Consider the following 21,192-nt stretch of genomic DNA (forward strand, 5'->3'; position numbering starts at 1 on the left):
CGGACATGGAGCCCTTCTTGTGACCTCAGAGCTAGAGGTACCCACGACATTGTCTAGCTCTTCCTCCTCCGATGCCCACAGCTTCTGCTTCCTGTGCTCAGAACATTGTTTATCCCACTTCCCCCCCATCTCTGGTCTTGGATGACCAAGGCCAGCCCCTCTTCCTCAGCCTCCTCTCCCCAGACTTTACACACAAGACTCTGTGGATGGAGAACGCTGTCCTGTCTGCCCTATGTTCTACTGTCTTTCTATCTTGTCTGAGGGGAAGAGATGCCTCCTCCGAGGAGCCGTGTGCTTGTTCTGACCTGCAGTCCCCCATCTGTCCCAAGAGGAGCACCTTGCTGTGACTTGCTCATCTGCAGATGGCACTTGGGGAGTGACTGAGTGAGCGAGCGGTGACCAAAGCCTTGAAGATACTGTCCCCAGGAGTAGAGCAGGGTTATGTGACCAAAGGCAGCCACCCATTAACACTAAGGAGTCTTGGCCGTTTCCAGCATTGGGGCACAGTGGGGAAGTGGCATCGACAGCAGGGCCACCCACCCCTCTGCATTCTGACCGGCTCTGCAGGCCCTCTGTGCTGGATATAAATATATAAAACAAACAGCCCACTCTTGGTCGCAAACTAAAAATAGGAAACTTGGAATCCGGCTTCCCAGACTCCCTGGCCAGGACCACACAGGTGTAGCGGCGGATATTGGGGGGACATGGGCCCTCACTCTGTACAGCCCCCATGGGGAGGAGTTAGGGGAGGTCTGGGTTCCTGCCAGAGAGGCTTGTTCTTACACTCGGCTCTTCTGACAGCTCGTTTCATTTATGACCCTGAGATGAACGGAGCCACTGAAGTGCTCTTAGCTGGGATGTGGGGTGCGGTGGAGAACGGCCCTTTCCCGGGGCCGTGCTGGGGGTCTGGTGGCTTGTGGCCGGGCAGTCTGGGGCAGGGAAGGGTACTGGTTAAGAAGGGAGGCAGATAGGGTCTGTGTCAGGTCCTGTCCCCATGTCACACAGCAGCCCAGACTTATTTTCCTGTGGCCCAGACAAGATGGGCACTTCTCAGGACAAGAGTCTAGGCTATCTCAGGCCTGATGTCACAGGCTTGGGTCCTTTCTGGGAACTGCCTCTTAGTCAGCCACTAAGCCAGTCACAGATCATTAAGTCAGCGGATTCCTTGACTCTTCAGATGAGACAGGAGGACCTCGGGGCTTTCAGGCTGGCGGTGCCAGATCCTTTGATTCTGGAAAGCTCTCCAGCCTGGGGCCGCTGAGCAGAGGAGCCTTCCTACTCAGAATTCCATTCTCCTCCAGTCCCTGTCTTCCCCGGTGGGACCTGGGAGCTCAGGGTCCGCAACTGTGCTAACATATGGACATGTGACCAGGAGAGTGGCTCTGAAGGGCAGAGACAGGAAGCTGCTACTGTCACGACCACTGCCGGGTGAGGAAACCCGGGCAGGGCCAGAGCAACTCTCCTGATGCTGAGGAGTTCTTCCTAAACGTAGGTCCACATTTCCCTCCAAAGCAGGGGTTTGGGGGTGGGTAGAGAGGGACTCCCTGCTATCTGGGAGCCACTCCTGCCGCCACCCACAGGCCACAGAGGTAACTGCGTGGCTTCCTGGGGGCCCTGTCTCTGGTTAGGCCAGGACTTCTCCTCTCTTGGTCTGCTACCTTTTGACATGCAGGGTGCAGTTGACAGGAGATAAAGTCAGGGCTTTTGTTCTTAAGTTATAGGGGCAGCCTTACAGGTCCACCCTCAGATAAACCAATTAAAAGAATGTGGAACTGTGAAGATGTTGCTTCTAACCCAAGGAGAGGTCCTGCTGGGGTCCCACTCAGGGTGTACCCGGGGGGGGGGGGGAGCAGGTTCTATGGTAGTGGTGGCCAGGATTCTGTGGGCAGAGGTGCTGCTCGGTAGGAAAACAGGAACTTCCTGTTGGGGGCTGATCTTAGGCAGGCTAACACAACAGGGCAGGACCTTAGATGTTTGAGGTGGGAACCACAGAACTTTGTCTGTCCTACGAAAATCTCTGTCTGTCTGTCCCACCTGGTCAGGCACAGGCTGGGACAGGGTTCTGAACCTCCCCAATGGAAGGGTAAAAAGGGATTATCAGGCTCGGCTCCCACTGTCATCCACAGCCCCCGTTTTCAGGGTGTGGTCTCAGCTTGGCAACTACCAGCTACAGGGAGCCATGGAACTCATGACAGCTCTTGGTTACTCAGCTACCTCATCTCCAAATGACCGCTTTGCAGCCCTGTGTCTCAGCAAGCCTACCCTGGCGGGGGTGAGGGACACTTCTACTTCAGAGGGGCTCCCCAAAGGGATCCCTATTTCCTAGAGTCCCTCACTCTGGAAAGGTCTTCACCTAAGACAGTTTATCACTCCTGAGGGGCCTCTGCCACACCCGTCCCAGGGTACCCACCCGGAAGGTTCCACATCGGGGTGTCTGGCTGCTCCTTCAACCTGTCCCTCCTCAAATCTGATCTGTGTCAGACAGGACTGTGGAGGAGCATCTGTCTCTGTGATTGATATGGCCAGCAGAGGGAAAACGGGCTAGTGTAATCTTGAGGGCCTATCTGATGTTTGGGGGTGCTAGCCCAACCAGGAAGGTGGCCTTTCAGAGGTCCTTGGGCCAGGTCTCTGGAGCTAACCCGATAGAGCTGGATGGACGACTTCCCAGCACGGGGGTATCTCCCACACAGCCAGCTCAGCCATGTCCTATAATTCCCTGTCTCTTGCCCAGGAGCAGGAAGTCCCACCCACCATGGCAACTCTAGAAGACCCACACAGGTCCTTCAAGGCATCTGTTATATTATTGTAACAAATACAACTTTCATTTTACAGTTAAATAGTACCCAAGATGGGCAGTTGACTGTACAAGCAGATTGTGCATTAAAAAAAAAAAAAAAGAAAAAAAGACACACAAAGCAGCCTATAGTGCAAAGCAGGCCCTCCCCTCCCCCTGGACTTTGAGCCCCCTCCAGGAAGACCTGCTCACAGCAGGTAGGGTATTTCAGGGGAACAATGTCACCAAGGATCAGCACCTACCCCCACACAGTGACATTGTATCAACCCCTTCAGCCTCCTTGTGCTTCTAGCCAGTGCTTTCAGGTAGCACTTTAAAGCAGCCTTGAGAGTAAGGACCCATCTTTACCAGCCCCCACTGCCTGTACTGACCTAGGACCAACAACAGACCCAGCCCTCACTGTCACTGTTAGTCGGAGATGGGAAAGAGAAGTAATGGTGTGTGTGTGTGTGTGTGTGTGTGTGTGTGTGTGTGTGTGTCTGTGCTTTCCCATCTCCACCTGCGTCTGGATATCAGGAAGGGCCGTTGTCTGGGGTGTTTCGCACAATGTTGGGTGCTAGGACCCTGGAGGTGTCTTCCTTGGTAGCCTGGGCCAGCCTACACCATGGAGCAGTAGTGAGGCGGGTAGGAGGGCAATGGGCTATAGCTGCTTCCTGAGAAGAGGTGAGGAGGCCCCTCTGGGTGCAGGAGCTGGAAGGCTAACTCTGCTACTTCCAAGAGATAGAAAATGTTTTGGTCCCGCCCCCCAGCAGGGTGGGACAAAAGAAACTGTAACAAACAAGAGGTGTCTGCAGGGGATTATCAGGATCCTCTGACCTGCAGGAGTGTTTACAGGTGTGGGCCATGGGGAAGGCCAAGCCCTACCACAGAGACCATCACGAAGGAGCCTTTTAGAGGAGAGCTCCAAGGCCACACAGGAAGTGGCTCACTCAGTTTGTGGACCAGCTCTGGTAAAGCTTTCTAACCTAGCCCACTGACAGTCTCTCACAGTCCCTATGATCCAAGCCCTAGGCCAAGCCCTCCCTTCCCGTCTGACCTCTGCTCAGACACTGATCTGCCACCGCACACCTCAGCAGAGACCCCAAAAGGTCTCCTGGAGCCCCTGGTCCCCTCCTATGAGGAATGTGGGGTCCGAGAGTGGCAGGATCCTGCTGCCATCACACCAGTAGAGGCGGGGCTTTCAGATACATAGAGCCTCAGCTCTCACAGACCTTGTTTTAAAATGTGTGACAAGTCACTTTTTCTTTGGCTTCTAGGTTGTTTTCTTCTAGGTATAAACATGTAGGGTTGGGAATCAAGGCCTGGGACACAGCTCGGCTGGACCGAGGGAGCCTACTGAGCAGGGATGTTGGCCATCCCATTGCTTCCCACGGTAAGCCTTTCTGCCAGGACCTCTCTGCCCCTGAGAACCAAGCTGTCCCTTCAGGTTGGAATGTGCTTGGAGGTGTTGAGCCCATCCTCACTTTAGGGACCTGCCATCAGCGATGAGTCTACTCTGGAGACTGATCTCTTTGGGGAAGCTAGAACTGGCCAAGGATCGCTTGCCTAGGGTAATGGGGAAGTCAAGTCTGAGATTGGTGTGGGTGTGTCCTGGGTCCTTCATCTCAGGGGTTGGGGTTTCCAGTTGACTTGATGGGTACGGATGCAGAGTGAGGGCTGGTCCCCGGGTGCAGGGTGAGAGAGAGGAAGTTTGGATATCTCTGAGCCTGGGCTTCTCTTGCCAGCAAAGGCCTCCTTCCTCAAGGGCAGGGGTAGCCTCTGGCTCAGGAGATAATCCTAGGCATGGCTGGAGACAACAGAGGTGGGTCTGGGCTGGGGCAGTGTCCTGGGGGAGGTCCCCACATTCTCTGTTCAAACTTGTTGCTGGACAGAGCTCTGGGAGCCATTGCTAGCTCTGGCCCCAGGGACCAGGCCAAAGTCTGTTTCTTCCTGTAGCTTGGAGCTGGAGGGCAGGTCCGGGTGGCCCGCGAGTCCCCAGGGTGCTCAGTAGGGCCGCCACACGGCCTCGTCCATACGGCCCGGCGTGCTCAGGGCCGTGGGCGAGTTGCTGTGGCTGCCGTCGGCCTCCACGCCATCAGCCTGGCCCAGGCTGGGGTTCATGAGGTTGCCCGCGGACACCGAGGCGCCGCTGGGGCAGGAGGTCAGCATGCGGGTGGGAGAGCGCTCGCCACCGCCCGCAGCCGCCATGGAAAACTGGTAGGAGCCGGAGGAGGCGCCGTAAAAGAGGTGGTAGGGCGCGGGGTTGGCCTGGAAGGGCCCGCTCTGGCTCTGCGGGGCCCCGGGGTAGGGCGGTGGGAGGTAGGTGTGGTGGAAGCGGCTGCTGGCCGGCATGCCCGCCACGCTCAGGCTTCCCAGGCTGGTGCCCGACGGCGTGGCGCTGTAGGGGAAGGCAGCAGACATGGCGCCGGGGTAGTGCATCCTAGGGTCCGGGAAGCGGCTCTCTGTGAGGCTTTGCAGCGTAGAGAATGAGCGGTCAAACTGGCGTGGGTCCGAGAAGGGGTTCAGGTCTGAGGAGCCTGGGAACAGCAAAGGGGGGGGGGGGACGGTCAAGAGTGCAGGCCAGGATCACCGTGGGTCCTCTGCCACTGTGGGGTGACCCTCCTGGGGACCCTTTCCTTTGCCTGGCCTGGGTTGTACAGGGCCCTGCTCTGGGAATTCAAGGCCAAAGCAGAGGGGACAAAGGGGACAGCCCTTCTTCGTCCTATGTGTCCTTACCAGCCTGCTAGGACGCGCACTAGATAGGGCTCCCCACAAGCTCAATCTGGAGAGCTGGCAAGACCAAGAATGTGAATAGGGTCTTCAGGGACCCAGCAGACAGGAAGCTGGAAGAGGAGGAAACTAAGGCAGAGACAGAGGAAGGCTGATTGTCCCCCTCATGCACAGAAAGTACTGGAATGCTCCAGAAGGTCTCTTCTCCGTTGGGGCTACGGTATGTGTATGTGTGTGTGTGTGCACGCGCATGCATGCGTGTATGCATGTATGCATGATAAACAACAGCTCCTGCCTGTAAACTACACAGTCAAGAGGGTCAAGGCATCAGATAAAGGTCAGGACAGCTCTCAGCAGGACAGTGAGACAGCCATGTCACTTCTGATCTTGGGAGAAACCATGGGCTAAGTAACAGAGACTGGGCGGCAGCACACAGGCTTCCCCGTGCCTTCTGAATGGGCACACCTGTAGACTGGGGTCCTGGCTGGAGGGGCGGGCTCTGCTGGTCCTCACCCCCACTTCCTGAGCCTATGTCTTCTAAGGCTGCCCTGCGGGCTGAAGCTACCTGTTAGTCACACAACTACAAGCATGAAACCCTCACCACCTCCATTGCAAAGAGAAACACTTGCAGGTCCTGACCCCAGTCTAGTTAGTATGTGGTATGAGCCCGCACAGCAATGCCAGGGGTCTGGATTTCTCAGTGGGTTCTCAGAGGGGATGTGGCAACTGTCTACCTACATCTATAATCACGGGTCCCCGATCCCAGCATTCCCGTGGGTTTTGGGAACAAACCTAATGCCATTGGTGGGAAAACAGGGACCCAGCAAGGGAGAGGCATGCGGATCACACAGCGCACTGTCCTGAGCCCCAACATTGCCTGCTGGGCACTGCCTCTTTGTGGAGGCAGCAGGTCTTTCCATAGGGCCTCTGGAGCCATTCACTCTTCCTGGCTTTGATTCTCATTCCCTGTGTGTCCTCTGTCAAATCACTTAACCTCTTCGCGCATCAATTTCCTTAGGACCTGGATCAAATTTGTTAATCCACTTAAAACGCTGAGAACTGAGCCAGGTCCGGCAGCCCGTGCTGCTCTTTCTGACTGAGGCAGCCGCCATCACACCTCTTGCTGTGGGTACCCAGAGTGGCTGGCTTAGGTCCCCTATAAAGTGAAACCCTGACCTGGGACCCTCCTCATACCCTGACAGGGAACAGTCCCCAGAACCTTGGCCTGCCAAGCCTCAGCCTGTTGTCTCCTCCATCATGGATGGAAGACCAGGGGAGGCCTATCTCCGGGCCAGCAGGATTTGTGCCCACTCTGGGTGGACCCCCTGGCCATGAGCAGCTGTGTCTGGGGATGCAGGCTCAAGGGCTCCTGCTTCCTGGGTTCTGCCAAAGGCGTTAGGTGACCTCAGGTATCTGCTACCCCTTGGGTCTCCGTGCATCAGCGTCTCTGGCTGTGGAGCACCACAGAGGGCTGCCCCTGGCTCCAGGTGGGGAGACTGGACAAGGGTCAGGCAGCTGAGGCTTTCTGACGTGAAAACCGAGGGCTCTCTGGCTGCTTAGTCTGCCTTGAGGTCTGGGAGGTCGAGGTGCCTGATGCCCGTCTACACGCAGGAGTCTCGTGGAGGGGACATTCTAAGACGACAGGACTCCACACACTGACGCCTGCTCTCAGGGACCTCACTTCTCCAAGCAGACCGAACAAGACTCGTGATGGGGCAGTGGGACGCGGCCCTGCAGCAGAGGGACTGGGATGCGCGGAGAGGCCACTGACCCCTCCTTCCTCTCTCCTTGTTGCTCCCGCTTCTCCTCCAGAGTGGTGGGGAAGTACCTGCCCTAGGTCCCCCCTCAGATCCTCAGCCTCAGCCTCACAGCCCCCGGAAATCTGAGCTGCCGGGACCACTGTCAGACAGCCAACCCAGCAGCGGGAGGAAAGGTTCATTTTTCTCCAAATTGCCCCAGCTGCTGCGTGCAGCTGAATGAGCCCTTTGAGCCGTGAGAAGCCCCCATTGTGGGCGTCTGCGGCAAGCCCTCCCCACCCCCACCCCCCCATCTTGGCATTGCCTGCAGTAACCAAAGCTAGGGTCAAAGCGATTAACCAGCACCAAGGAAAGTGGTGAGGTATTCTGGAGGATTTCTGGGACTTGGTCCCACCAGGACGGAGGCCCAGAAACTGTGACTCTTCATACCTGAGCCTGCCAAAGCAGCTCTGATGGAGACCACTTTTCACTTTATGGATGGGCAGACTGAGGCTCAGAGAAGTCAGGTGACTGGCCTAAGATCACACAGCCAAGGCAACGCGGAGCTGGAGCTGCTCAGGTGGACCTGATAATGAAGTCCATGCTTCTTTCCTGCGGTGGGTATCCGGGACCCTCTCCTGAACCCCAACAGGCCAGTTGGCGCTAACATGGGGCTGAGGAGTCCTATATCAGGATGCAGCAAGAGAAGGACTGGCCATCCCTGCCACACTGGCTAGGTGAGGCCCAGGGCTGTTGAGAGGCTGAGTCTGGCTCCAGGGAGCAGAGTCCAAAGACCATACCCTCTCCCTGTGGCAGGGCAACCATGTGCTCGTCCCTCACAGGAACTGGTGGACAGGAGGCACTGTCCAGCACTATTGGACTCGGGGTGTTCCTGGCTGGACTCCATCCATCTCTTTCAGGCCAGATTCTGTAGGTGCTGGCCTGTGGAGTTGGGGCAAGGACAAGCGCCTGGACAGGGCTGGGCATGGGGTAGATGCAGGGCACTTACTGAGGTCAGAAATGAACCTCAAAGGCCCAGGGCTCAAGAGCTGAATCTCAAAGTCACAAGTCCATGGGCTTCGGCAAGCTGGGGGTAAGGCCTTTCCTTACCTTGAGTCAGCTTCCTGGCACACCGAGGGATGGTGCCATGCCCCTGATACTATCTCATGCCTAGGACACGGGGTTAATGTCCTCATGGAAAGACCAACGTGGAGAAGGGCATAAGGTAGGGCAGAGAGGAGCCAGCATGCAGCCTACTCTGGCCATCATGTCCAATCCCTTCTCAGGCCTCAGAAGTCCTAACCTAGGGACAGGCCACAGGAGACATTGAACTTAAGTCACCAGAAGGCTACATGGCCCAAGGGTGGCACCAATCCTCTTTAGTTTCAATTCACCCATCTGCCACATTGACCCTGAGCCAACGCTGGTTAAGATGAAGGGACAGGTACCGCACAGGGCAGCAGCCAGCTCTCAGACCTCGGTGGCTTGACATCTGTTACTGTCTGCCCCAGCCAGCTACATTTAACCTCCTCTCTCTGACTTCTAACAGAAGTCCAATGCCTGCCGCGGGGCTGGCCGAACACCTGCCTTGAGCTGACAGATCTCAGGGAGATCTGCTTGCAGCCTAGCCGCCTCAGCTAGGTCGTGGGGACAGAGCCCAGCCCTACTGTTCTCTATTCGCGTGTCTAGGGGTGGAGAGACCGGGTGAGGCGGTGCTGGCACCTCATGCCACAGTTTCAGGTGTGAATAGCACCCAGGGCCAGGAAGTGATATCCCCAACCTGCTGGGTGATGGTGGTGCACACCTTTAATCCCAGCACTCGGGAGGCAGAGGCAGACGGATCTCTGTGAGTTCGAAGCCAGTCTGGTCTACAGAGGTAGTTCTGGATAGCCAGGGCTATACAAAGAAGCCCTGTCTCAAGGGAAGAAGGAAATGAGATATCCCCACGGTATTTCCCCTCACCACGAGAAGATTGAGTTAGTGGGAGTGTGTGCAAAGTGGGGACCCGGTGGCTATGGCTCTATGCCCACCATGGGATTACCCTCATGTCTCCAGGGAATAGAGAGTTTCAGAGGGAGGAATGGTCACCTCATCTCATGCTCATCCCAGGGCCAGGCACTGTGCACGAGTCGACCTGGTGGTACAAACTGCAAACTGCCCCAGCTGTCCACCAAGAAACAGTGGGGAGCTATCTTCCCCAGGGACTTCGCGAGGGGTAAGTGGACCACATCCTGGCTCCCTTTCCACAGCTCGGCCTGATCCCCACAGAGCACCATACCTTGGATTGGGGTCTGGGCTTGACTGCTGAAGTGGCTCGTGGTGTTGAGAGAGCTCCGGGGGCTGGGGGTGCCGGGCGTCACACGCATGCGCAGGTCTCCGAAGCGGTCGGGGAAGGCCTTGGTCTGATCTTCTATCTTCTGCCGGTGCCCTGTGGAGCATGGCGAGCCCATTAGACACTGCAACACCGTGCCCTGTTGGGAAGTTCTCCCTGGAGTCTAATTTGGGCCTCTATGGAACTCTCTGATTTTCTGAACAAAACAGAGACTGGGGCTACGTGCCTCCTCAGGCTGTCTGATCTCACCTCAGAATGGTTATTTTTACATCACTCCCAGGAGCTCTGACTGGGCCAGCATGCTGTGGTGGTAAGCTCTGAACTACCTAATCCTCCCCAGCATGGTCTGACAGAAAAGAATACCCAGGCAGCAACAGGCCTAGAAGAATGGCTTGGGCAGGCATTGCCAAGGAGTCAGGAGGAGGTGCGATACGCCCCTCACCCCGACCATGCAGATCCCCATACACTACACACCCCTGTGAGGCCATGAGGTCATGGAAGTGAGTGCTGATCACTTAGTTCTGGCTGACCTAACCACCCTCAAACCTGCTTCCCCTTGGGGCCTCAGGAAGGAGGGCGGGGCATGGTCATTGAGGGTACACAGGCTTCCAGCCCCTGCCCAGACACAAGGCCAAGGGACCGATGCATCTGGTGGAGTGTCATGTTTAGGAAACGGCCAGTCCTCCCTGCCACCTCTGCAGAGCCACTGGCTGGCTGTGCACCCGTCGATGGCTGAGGGACATCTGGGGGTGACACCTAGTGCCACACACTTGTCAGTCACCCATCTTTCCTTTCTCAAACAACACACTGAGTTCCTAAAATAAAAATGTCAGGTGAGCCCCGGCCCCCGAGGCCCCTTGATAGCAAGCGTCTGTTCTCACCAACTCTCAAATTTCTCTTCTCAGCCTTTTTTGGGGGTTATGTGCTTGGGAAAATGGAGGAGAAAGACTCCCTTGGAACTTTCTAGAATGTTCTCAGCCTGGGTGTGTTATTCTATCGCTTTCTCTTAGAGTGATAGCCCTGGGAGCTCACTTTCCTCATCTATGAAGAGAGGACCGTGACCAGCCTCTCCGAATGTCCTCCCTGCCACTCTAGAGAGCTCGTGAATATGACAAGAAGAAGCCACATCACTGGATGCTCTTCTCCTGTCAGGCATCTCTGCCTACTGTCCACTCACTAGCTCATTCTGTCTCCCAGGCTTTCTCTGTACAAATGGGGACTATGGCTCAGAGGTGTGGAGGCTTGTCTGAGGTCACACGGTGACATGGCGGGGTTTCCTAAGCTATGAAATTGTAAGAAGAAGGGTGTTTATCATGAGAAGTTTACCTGAATCTTTGTGTCTGGACTGACAAGGACTTTTCTTGATTGACATAAAGCTGAGTGGTGCGATAGGGCCTTTCAATGTTCTACCTGAGGCTGGACAAGTGAGTCCAGGGCTTTGGCAATGACTGATGACCCCTGCTGGGATGAGGGACCTGAGGAAGCTGTGAAAAGAACCTGATTCCTGACTTTGAAAGTGAAGCATAAAGGTGCTGGGTCTCATGGATCTCAGCGCTCCCACACATGCCTGCCACAGGTCCAACTGGACTCGGGAGAGCCTCAGGACCTGAGCAGGGGGTCCAGGCCGCCATAGCCAGGGAACCCTGCTGTCCTCTCATAAAGCGCCAGCCGCCAGCCGAGGCCAGCGGGACACTTGGCAGCAGGTGTCGCAATCCCAAGGCTCTAGGAAATGAAGAGGAGAGCGTGCCCTGAGGGCCTGGGGACTTGGGGGCCTGGGCAAGCCTGTGATGAGACAGGTGGGTGGCTGCAGACTGGACAGAAGGCTCCTGACTCACTGAGGACGACCGACTGGCATCATGGTGCCACGATGTGGTTTCTTGCTCAGTAGAAGTGCCCAAACCCAGCTCTGAGGCTATTGGAGATGGCAGGGATGTGAGGATGAGTTGGGGACACTGAATTCCAAGACATCTCAACAGGCAGGAAGCCCACCGGATAGATGGGAGGTTGTGGGTTGGCCAGATGGCAGCTTGGGTGCGATAAAATGGGAGTGTCAGTCAACCACAAGCTCCAAGGCAGCCAATGGGGCCACACAAATGCTAGTGCAAAACCTCAGGCCTGCCATTGTCGTCATTGGTGAGCAGAGGTCCCTGGTTCTGAGTCACAGTGTACTGTGTGTCTGCAGTTGTTCCTGTGACCAGCGGAAGGAGAGGGGGCTTGGGGACAGTCTGGGTTCAAGGATGGACCTAAACAGGTGCCTCACCCATCACACCTCCCTCCCCGTGGGCTACAGTGTCGCTATCACAGTGACCACGGGAAGGCCGGTGGCACAGCAGGACACTGAGGCCAGGGTGGTAACCAGAAGACAGCCCAGTTCCCTAACTCAAGACCCCTTGTTCCTTCTCTACTATTTCCCCTTGGAGCTCCCACGGGTCAGTGGGGACACTGAGGCTTCACAGCCGGCTGGGACCCAGTGGCTTGCCCAGGGAAAGCTCCCTGGAAGACAGGATGGTACAGGACTGCTTCCTGGGGCTGCGCAGTACTAAAGCCACTGCCAGGGAAGAGGCAGAGGGGAGCCTGGTGACCCCACGTGGCTAGGGCGCCAGAAAGTCTCAGAGCCGTGAGGCTGAGGCCCTCATGCTGGGAACAGAACTGAACGGAAGTGCCTGGCCTGTGCCCGGAGAGGAGGACCACAGAAAAACCCTTTCATTCCTTTTCCCACAGTGGGAGCATGGAGCTGTCTGGTTCCCTCAGTCACCTGGGTCTTGCCCTTCGGTGCCTCAGTCACTGTCTCCCCCGACACCCACGGCACAGCCTGTTCACCTAAGTCCCTTCCTTTGCAGAGTTACTAACTTAAAAAAGCAAGAAGTTAGCATTGGTCATACTGGCTTCAAGCTGCCAGTAGAAAGAGAGGCAGCCCCTGAACAGCTCTGGCCTCCTGCTGCTACTAGCTTGTCCTCTCTCATACCCTCTATCCTGAGTGCATGACAGCCTCTACTGGAAAGGCTCCCTACCCTTTGGGTTCAACCTAAGAGCCCTGTGAACAGCCCCGTAACAGTTAAGAGCAGAAGAAATTGGAGCCTGTTGGGCCCAGGGAGCTTTCTCCACAGCAGGCTTAGGAGGCATGCCCCCACTGTGCAGGTGGGGAACGGAAGGCTGGGAAGAGTCACTGACAGGCAGACAGCTCACAGGAGACAACTGGTCACCTCTTATCCCCGGAGCCCATCTCAGGAAGGGGCAAGGCTGTGACACTCAGGGTGTGACATGGTGTTAGGACCCAGCCCAGACTGCACTCTGTGGGGAGGGACATGAGCAGAGGGACGTGACAGGTGTCTTGGTTACTTTTCTGTTTCTGAGATAAAACACTAAGACCAAAAGCAGCTTGGGGAGGAACGGGTTTCCGTCATCTTCCATCACCGAGGAACAAGCCAGGAAGCAGCGCTCCTCCGCCGCCCTCTGAGTCAGCTCCTGCTTTCAGGTTCCTGTGCTGAATTCCTGCCCTGACTTCCCTCAGTGAGGAAGTGTGACCTGGGAGCTGGAAGATGACATCACCTGTAACCCCTTGCTTGTGGCTGGGATGTTACATTACAGCAACAAAAATCCTAACTAGGTCTCAGTGGAGCCCTGATGGGTTCTGCCTTGTTTTGAAACTCAGGGTTGACTGCCAGTCTCAGCTACCGCAGCCCCAAGTTGCTTTCCTCGGGGCCTCAGTTTCCACATCTGTAAAGTGGTTGTCATCCTACCCTAGGGGTAGGTAGACAGGCGTGGTGAAAGTAGAGTCCTCATGGGGAGGAGGGTACTGGGGGAAGGGCCCCCTGACTTGTGGGTCTGGCTTTCACTGCCTGTCAGCCTGCTGCTGGGGTCTTTGAATCACAGTGAGAGCCCAGGACCCTGTCTGTGGGAGGACAGATCTCAGCTAGCCCAACCCAGGGCCAGTAGCCCCAGGCCCACTGTAGGCAGCCATCATCCAATGGTGACTCTGGGAAGTTGGCTGATGTTGGGCCTCCATGGTTTCTTCTGTAAAATGGGGACGAAAGCTTAGAACCTCCCTATACCCTTGGTGGAAGTCGGGTCTGAGAACACACCCAAAGGCTCTGATCTTCAGGGGAGGCATCAGCCCTGCTTTGACCTGACTCCCACTCCTAGGTCACCAACTCCCATGCAACAGAGCCAAGCCATTAGCCAACCTCACAGGCAGGTGACCCAGATCAAAGCCCCTGGACTGGGAGACTCCCCAGGGACACACTGTGTAGTCCAGCTGGGACTCCCTTACTGTCCCCAACCAGGCCAGCATGGGTTCCTCCACCTGCCAGATTCCTGGTGGATCTGCCAGGGTTAGCCCCAGCCTCCAGCCAGTGGGGCAGGAGGCTGGGGTTCCTAGGCCTGGTGGACCACACATACAACTTCAAGGCCACAGCATTCTGGGAGGCTCCCTTGCCCCCACCCCACCCCCAGCTTCACAGTGGAAAAGGAGAAGGCACCAGGCCAAGGTCACAAGGTGATAGAAAACCTGGAATGAGCTGCCTAGCCCACAGAGCTCCTCTGACAGAGGAGAGCGAGCGGGGGCTCCGGCTGGCAGGAGGCCAGCTCCATGTCTGGCCTCAGTGAGGCAGGAGGTAGGATGCAGAGAGAGGCATAGTCGGGCAGGGCCCGGGAACAAGGTGAGCCCCAGCCGCCAGGCCCTGCGCTGGCTCAGCGCTTCCCAACAGCCGCCCTGCAGCCTGCTACTCCGCAACCCCACACACAGCAGCCACTGTGCGCCTGCTGCCGAGCTTGCTCTGCGGCCTGTGGGGAGATTTACACCGGACTCGGATCAGCCGCTGGGATGGCAGGCGGGTGCCGGACCTGGGTGGTCTGCTGTGAATTGGCCCCCTGTGAGCAGATGAAAACCAGCGGTGGCGGGGCAGGGAAGCCGCCTGGCTGAGGGCCAGTGGCAGGGAGGTAGCTCCCGCCCAGGGCTGCAACTGGGGCTTCCAGGCCTGGGCCTGATTAGGGGAGCTGGGAGGTCTGAGGTTAACCCTTTCTCTTCCACTGGGCGGGTTCTCAAGGATCTGCCAGACTTTAGTGAGTGCTCCCAGGCTCTGGGGGACCGGGGGTACTGAATGACCAGGTGTGGCTGTCTCTCAGCTTCCCCACACCTGGAGCCCAGGGTGACACCACACTTCAGTCTTCTCCAAGGCCCACGTGTGACACTGGGTCATTCTCCCTGCCCAAACCAGGTCCTAAGAGGCCACACTACTATTGGTCCATTTCCTTCAGGACTGGACCTCACCAGGAGACTCCCCCCACCCCTACTGCCTCCTGCAACTGCCCACCCTCTGCCCACTCCAGCCTCCTCTCAGCTTTGCTGAAATGAACACCCCATTTGCTTAGCTTATTCCTGACTGACTAAATGTTTGTGTGGGTATCCTCAGGGCCAGGGGCAAGTGATTGACAAGCACAAGAAAAGAGCCCTGGCACGGTGGACCGTGCAGACCGGTGTGCAGGCACAACTCTGGCATGGAAACAGCTGTGCAAAGGCCCTGAGGCAGGAGTGCGCCTGGCAGAGACCAGCAGCTGGAGTGGCGTGAGTTGGGGAAGAGGGTGCAGGAGAGGAAGGCAGAGTCTCCACAGATTTGGCCATGGCCACGGTCACTGTAAAACCTGTTTCCCCTTCTCTCTGGAATGTGAGACCCAGGAGGGTGGGAACGAGCAGGTGGGGTTCAGGGTGGTGTCCCCTGCACATGGAACAGTGCTGGAGGGATGTCAGGTGCCCGGGAAACTATTTGTGGGAGTTGCTTTGTGTGCATTTAGGGGAAGAGACACTTCCAGGCCATGCCCGCAGCTTCTGGAAAGGTGAGGAAGCTGGGTCCCACACTGTAGGTACCAGCACCTGCTGAGCCTGGCAGATGAGGCTAGATGTTCCCAAACTGTGGTCACCGCCAGTATGGTCAGGCCCTGCATCACCTCCCATTCCCGATGCTGAATCCAGTTCAGCAACCTGCATTTGAACCAGTCCCCAGTGACTGAGAGGGATGCATCACAAACCGAGGCCACACAGGCAGGAAGCCACTGAGCCAGCCTCAGCCCCAGCTGGCCACCCGGCTGCAGGCTGGGCACGCTCTGCAAGGCACCAGAGGGGAACGGCCTGGCCACAGAAACCACAGCTGGGCCTCAGGGATGCAGACTCCTGGACTCGGGGCCAGCCCCACCTACCCACAGAGGCTTTGACCTCACGGGGGTCCCGGAGCCAGCTGAGCAGGGGGAAAGTACAGAAATCTGAGAGTTAGGAGGCTGGTCAGGTCTCAGAGAGTTGTGACATTTCCCGTGGGTCAACACTGAAAAGTCAGGAACTGCATAATCCCTGTAAATCCCACTCAACCTGGGCCTCCTGGGCCTCGGGGTGGGGGGGCCCACTCAGAGTCTGGAGATGCTGTGGTCACCTTAGGCAGTGGTGCTACCTCCCCAGGGTGAGGAATGTTGCAGAGGGTTGGCTCATGCAAAGACTGCAGGGGGGCTATGAAAGAGGATCACTTGGTGGCCAGCAGCTGTGTGTGTGTGTCTGTGTGGGGGTCTTCCCTCTCCTACATAGGGAAACTGAGTCCAGCATAGAGGAAGGATGAACATATTGAGACTAGAGGCTGGGTATTGCAGACCTGATTTCTGGGTCAGGTAGACCATGGGCAGGAGTAAGCATGTCTCGAAGATGGGGTATCCTGGTGAATGGCCACTCCCCTCTGCTCTGTGGCAAAAGGAGCTATTAAGAAGGCCCAGAGAGGGATAGTACACACAGCAATCGAGGCCACACAGCAATCCCAGCCTCTGACTCCAACTACCTCTTCCTATTTTGTCCCCCTCCCAGCCACTTTATTACAGAAAGGGCCAGCTAAGGTGTGGAGTTGGGGAACCAGGAGAAGGTAGGCAGAGGACTCACAGGACCCCTGGGCAGGCTGAGCCACATCCTCATCCACAGGCCTCTGAAAGCACTAGGCTAGCAGATGAACAGGGGGGGCTCTGGGGACACTTGGGACCTCTCCATCCTGCCCCTAACTCCCAGACCCACTGGTGGCCCTAAGTGCTGCATCTTCATGCTGAGCCCACTCTGGGGAGAGTATACAGAGCGATGGCCCCTTTAACGAGGCTCCAGCAGCTACCCTGCTACCCTGCTGCTCCCAATGGTGGTGGTAGGAGTGCAAGGGGAAGGACCAGACATGGGGGCGGGGGAGCATGAAGCCTTTCTATGCTCCAAAGCCCTCTGCTATGTACACACCGCCACTGAGCTGCAGGCTTGCTGGGAGGGGGAGTGTAGATTAGCTCCCTTAACAGAGAAGGTGCTCAGTGCCTGCCTCCTGGCCACACAGTCTATTTGTGCAAACCCATTCTTCAGACAAGAAAAACGAGGCTGGGAGTGGCCTGTCTAAGACCTACAGTTAAGGGCATGGGAGGAGGTGACCCTGAGGCAAAGAGACTTCCCGAAGGTCACTGGTCCATTTCTGGGCCCCTCCCAAGAGCTACCTGAGGGAAGTCAAGCTTGCCTCCAAGGCTTGAATGGCACTCACCAATGTGAATGCAAGCCACACTCGTTTGAGTCTCCTGGGCACCAAGCAGAGGTCCCAGGACCTGCCCTTCTATTACAAGCCCTACCAGCCTGAGGGGAAGCCTGAGGCAGAAGCAGAACCCCACTGGCATAGGTCAAGGTCCCCACGAACACCCAGCATCAGGTCTGGGCCACCACCTCCCTGGCACAGGGACACCCTTTGTCTCTGGTGTCATGAGGAGCCCCTAAAGAAACTGCAAATTCCACCTCCCTAAACTGCAAATTCCACCTCCCGCTGCAGACACGACTCTGATGGACCGAGACTCCCTGGATGCAGTCGGGGCTCAGTATATACTGCAAACTCCAAGAGCACTCCTATTCTTGTCTCAGTGGATCCCAGAGTCAGTGTGACTGGGCCCTGAAGATCCAGCGGTTTCAGAAGCGGGGTGGCTTCACGGTGTCACAGGGGACCAGCTTCAATCTTGGTGGCTGTTCCCCTATATCCCTCATCAGTGCAGAGTCAACTAATCCCCATCCCAAATGCACCCCCATTGTTCCATCCCTCTTCCAGGCTGTCCTTAGAGAGCTCTGCTCTCTTGGCCTCCTTGCTGACCCTCCAGAGCCTGGGCTGAGCCAGTTAAAGACAGCTCTGAGTGGGACACAAAGTTCCAATCCAACCCCTGCTGCCCTTCTCCCCTGGACCCTTTGCCCTGGCCAGGGCTTGGTGGCACTTACGTCGGGGCTCCCGGGGTCCATCCACGGTGACCTTGATGGCTCGGTGGTAGGTGGCCACTTGGGTAGGGTTGGTGAACACGGTGATTGTGAGCGTGAAACTTTTCCCTGGAAAAATCAAGGTAGGAGTTTGAGGCCAGACACGTTCGCTGCCCCCCAGACTCCCACCTGCATTCTGCTGCCACAGTCCCTGACTTGGCACGAAGAGAGGGAAGGGAGAGCACAGTTCAAGCTGTGGGCCTGTCATTTCAGGCCTCAGGAGGTGTGGCCCCCGTGTCCTACCATACACCGCCCTCCTGGCTTCTCTCCCTTCTGTGTGACTATATTTTTTGATAATCTTTCTGTTTAGGGACTCATATCATTTTGAGGTAAAAATCACAAACGGGTGTGTGTGTTTCCCTGAAAAGAATTAGTGATCTTTATAGAAAAAGATGAGAACACAAAACATATTTGAAAGAGAAGAAGAAACCCCGCCCCCAGTTCCACTAGCGGAGATAACCGCCAGCATCATTTGGGGTTTTCTCTTCCACCCCCTGGGTGTGGGCACGCATATTTACACAGTTGCTGTGGCACTAAAATCGATAGCTTTTTTTTTTTCCTTTTTATCTTTTGTTTGTTTGTTTTTGAGGCAGGGTTTCTTTATGTAACTCTGGCTGTCTTGGAGCTCGATGTGTAGAGCAGGCTGGCCTCTAACTCACAAAGATCCTCCTGTATCTGCCTCCTAAGCACTGTACTGGGACCTATCTTGTTTTTTTTTTAATTAAAAATTGTTTATTTTATTTGTCTGAGTGTTTTGCCTGCCTGCATGTATGTATGTATATGCACTCACAGAGGCCAGAACAGGGTATCAGATCTCTGGGAACCATATTTATGGACTGTCGTGAACCATCACGTAGGTGCTGGGAATTGAACCCAGGTCCTCTGCAAGACCAGCCAGTGCTCTAACTGCTGAGCAATCTCTCCAGCCCTGTCTTGTTTTCTTCCCCTGCGACAGCATTACAAGTTCCCCATAAACTTCAATTTTTAATGGCTGCTAACTATTCCCCTGGTGGAAGTCTCTGCTCTGATTGGTTCACCTCCTGATGTCGTTGTTCATTTCTCGCTGCTGTGTGCAGCCAGAGCTCCAGGAGGACCGACCTGAGAGCTGTAGACATAACTGTTATTTCCAGAACCCTGTTCTATTTTTAGATAGACATTTGGCTCCAACGTCTCCATTCAAAATTCCTGAGAGGGGAAAAATCTTTTAAAATAATACTTTTCTGTTTTTTTTTAATCTTTACCATTTAAAATAAAATGGAAGTGACCTTCCATGTGTCAAAATCTCTGTCAGCATCTCTGCCTTCTTCCCAGAGAGTCGCAAGAAGTGTTGAGCGAGTACACCACTTCAGGGGGTGAGCTGTGGGGACCAATCTTGGCTCTCTGGGGACACATACCTCATCATGAGTGATGTGAGGCCATACGTCACCCAAGTGCCACTGGCTCGTGTCTATCGTGATGGAAGATCTCGAATTGCTCTCGATTTTGTTGGCCTTTCCTTTATTACTGAGACTGAAACTTTGTCTCTGGCCACTATCCATCACCAGAATCTGGCACACATCACCGCCTCCTACTCTTGAGACTTTCCCACTGGGGCCTGAGGACCTTTGACAGCCCCTCCATCTGACGGTTGTCCATAGCTATGGACTGTCTGGGTGATGGCCACCACACTCCGATTTCTAGATTCAGCCCGTTCTCACCCTGCGTTCTCTTTCTCGGTGTTAGACAGGTCTTCCCAGGCAGGAAACAGATGAAGGTGTATTTGCAAGGTATTCTGCCATGAAGGCTCTGTCCGGCCCACCGCAAGGTCTAAGGTGAGGGGGTGTCAAAGGGCAAGCCTATTTTTTTTTTAAAGCAACTTAGTCATTCTGCCACTTCGTATACTGGGCTGTGTCCAGAGCTTTGTGCCTTTGCGTGTCTCTCCAAGGTCTAGGCCAGCACCGTTACTGTTTAAGATGAGACTGGGGTGAAGTGGGGGGAACTCCACAGATACCCAAGCCCGACTTCCCCTTGACCTGCTTTGCTTCTCTGGATCTAACTGTCAACCCGAGTTAGAAGCTCGGGAACTCCCCGTGGGCAGCCCAAGTCCAGGCATTTGTGCTTCTTCGGAGTGGCCCCCCAGTGGCCCCCAGCGGCCTGCTGGAGACAGGTCTCGCTAATGGTGCCCTAAGGAGTGGGTTAGTTTCCACAGCCCTGCTGTGCAAGAGGACAGAAGCCATCTTAATGCTCTCTTTGCTCAAGGGAAAATTCTAGCCCTGGAAACAGGAGACGCCTGAGCACGGCTAAGGCAGGCAGGCCAGCCAGCTGAGCCTCCGAACCCAAGTGCTTCTGGGATTCGGGAGAATACAGCCGGAGCACCCTGAGAAATGGCTCCCTCACTGGAAGAGGGTCCCCAGGCCAGCAGCAGAGGTCAGGAAGCAAACGCCAAAGCATCCATCCTTGGATGTTTGATTAGGAAAGCCAGCTTGGCTCTCACCCTCAGGTCAGAAGCCATTTGCTTCTTTTCTGGAAAGAGAAACTGCAGTCTAGGGAAACCCGGGGCAGGTGGCCACAGATTCCTTTCCACTTGCCTGGGGGACACTCCTCTCTCTGCCATTTCTCTCCTAAACTCCTCTTCCCAACCAAGGGGGTACTAAGGGGAAGCAGGTCTGTCTGGCTCTTTGACCTCATTGCTTCTGGGGTCACAGTGAAGGTGGGGTGGGCTGATACCTGGAGCCCTAGTTGCCAGGACTCCTGACTCAGAGGATTAAATCTGTATTGGAGAGTCACCTTCTCAACGAGGGCTTTCCCTGGCCACTTTATTTAAAGGTGACATTTCAGAGGCCAGGGGGTGTGACTCGGTGGTAGAAGGTTTGTCTAGAATGCTTCAGGCCCTGAGTTCCATCCCCAGGGCCCAAAACCCCAAACAAACAAAGTGGACATTTTCAGTTTGGCCTTTGTGGTTGACCCTTCTTAGCATAGATCGGGCCAGGGATCTGGGATAGAAAATTTGCAATAGTATTGTCCCCAACCCCTAACTGGAAGAGCCTCTCTCAAGCCAGAGTGCAAGCCACAAGCCACACAAGTTTAATGAGCGGTACCTTGACCTTGCCACCAACAAGCTACACAGACATTCAGAGATCACGCGACAGTCCTTACAGATTTTTCCGAACACCCCCCCCCCCCCGCTCATCATAAAGTCAGTATTATGGTCATCATCAGACCCGTGCCTAGAACTTACTATGGAATCTGTTCCACAGAGTGGCAACGCACCGCGACCCCCTCCCTAACAGCTATTCCCCTCTGTAGCCCCATGCACCTCCTGCCCTGAAACCCCGACTGAGGTAACCCTTGCAAAGTT

The 21,192-nt window shown here is 55.8% G+C and overlaps 1 protein-coding gene across 2 annotated transcripts in view; it reads right to left on the reverse strand.

Annotated features, from left to right (window-relative positions):
• Window positions 1–2,782: 2,782 nt before the first annotated feature.
• The window catches only part of Runx3 (RUNX family transcription factor 3), a 58,899-nt gene continuing 40,489 nt past the window's right edge, over window positions 2,783–21,192 (reverse strand). The window contains exons 4-6 of one of the 2 annotated variants that reach the window (XM_087907033.1): window positions 17,820–17,924; window positions 9,518–9,667; window positions 2,783–5,310 (exon numbers count right to left, since the gene is read on the reverse strand). In XM_087907033.1, the coding sequence (XP_087763159.1) occupies window positions 4,778–5,310; window positions 9,518–9,667; window positions 17,820–17,924 (788 nt within the window). In that variant the 3' untranslated portion in view covers window positions 2,783–4,777. The remainder of the gene's footprint in view (window positions 5,311–9,517; window positions 9,668–17,819; window positions 17,925–21,192) is intronic. The other variant, XM_087907034.1, reaches the window with a different exon arrangement.

This window comes from Myodes glareolus, chromosome 6, assembly GCF_982192425.1.
Source record: "Myodes glareolus chromosome 6, mMyoGla1.1, whole genome shotgun sequence".
NCBI classification, from domain to species: domain Eukaryota; kingdom Metazoa; phylum Chordata; class Mammalia; order Rodentia; family Cricetidae; genus Myodes; species Myodes glareolus.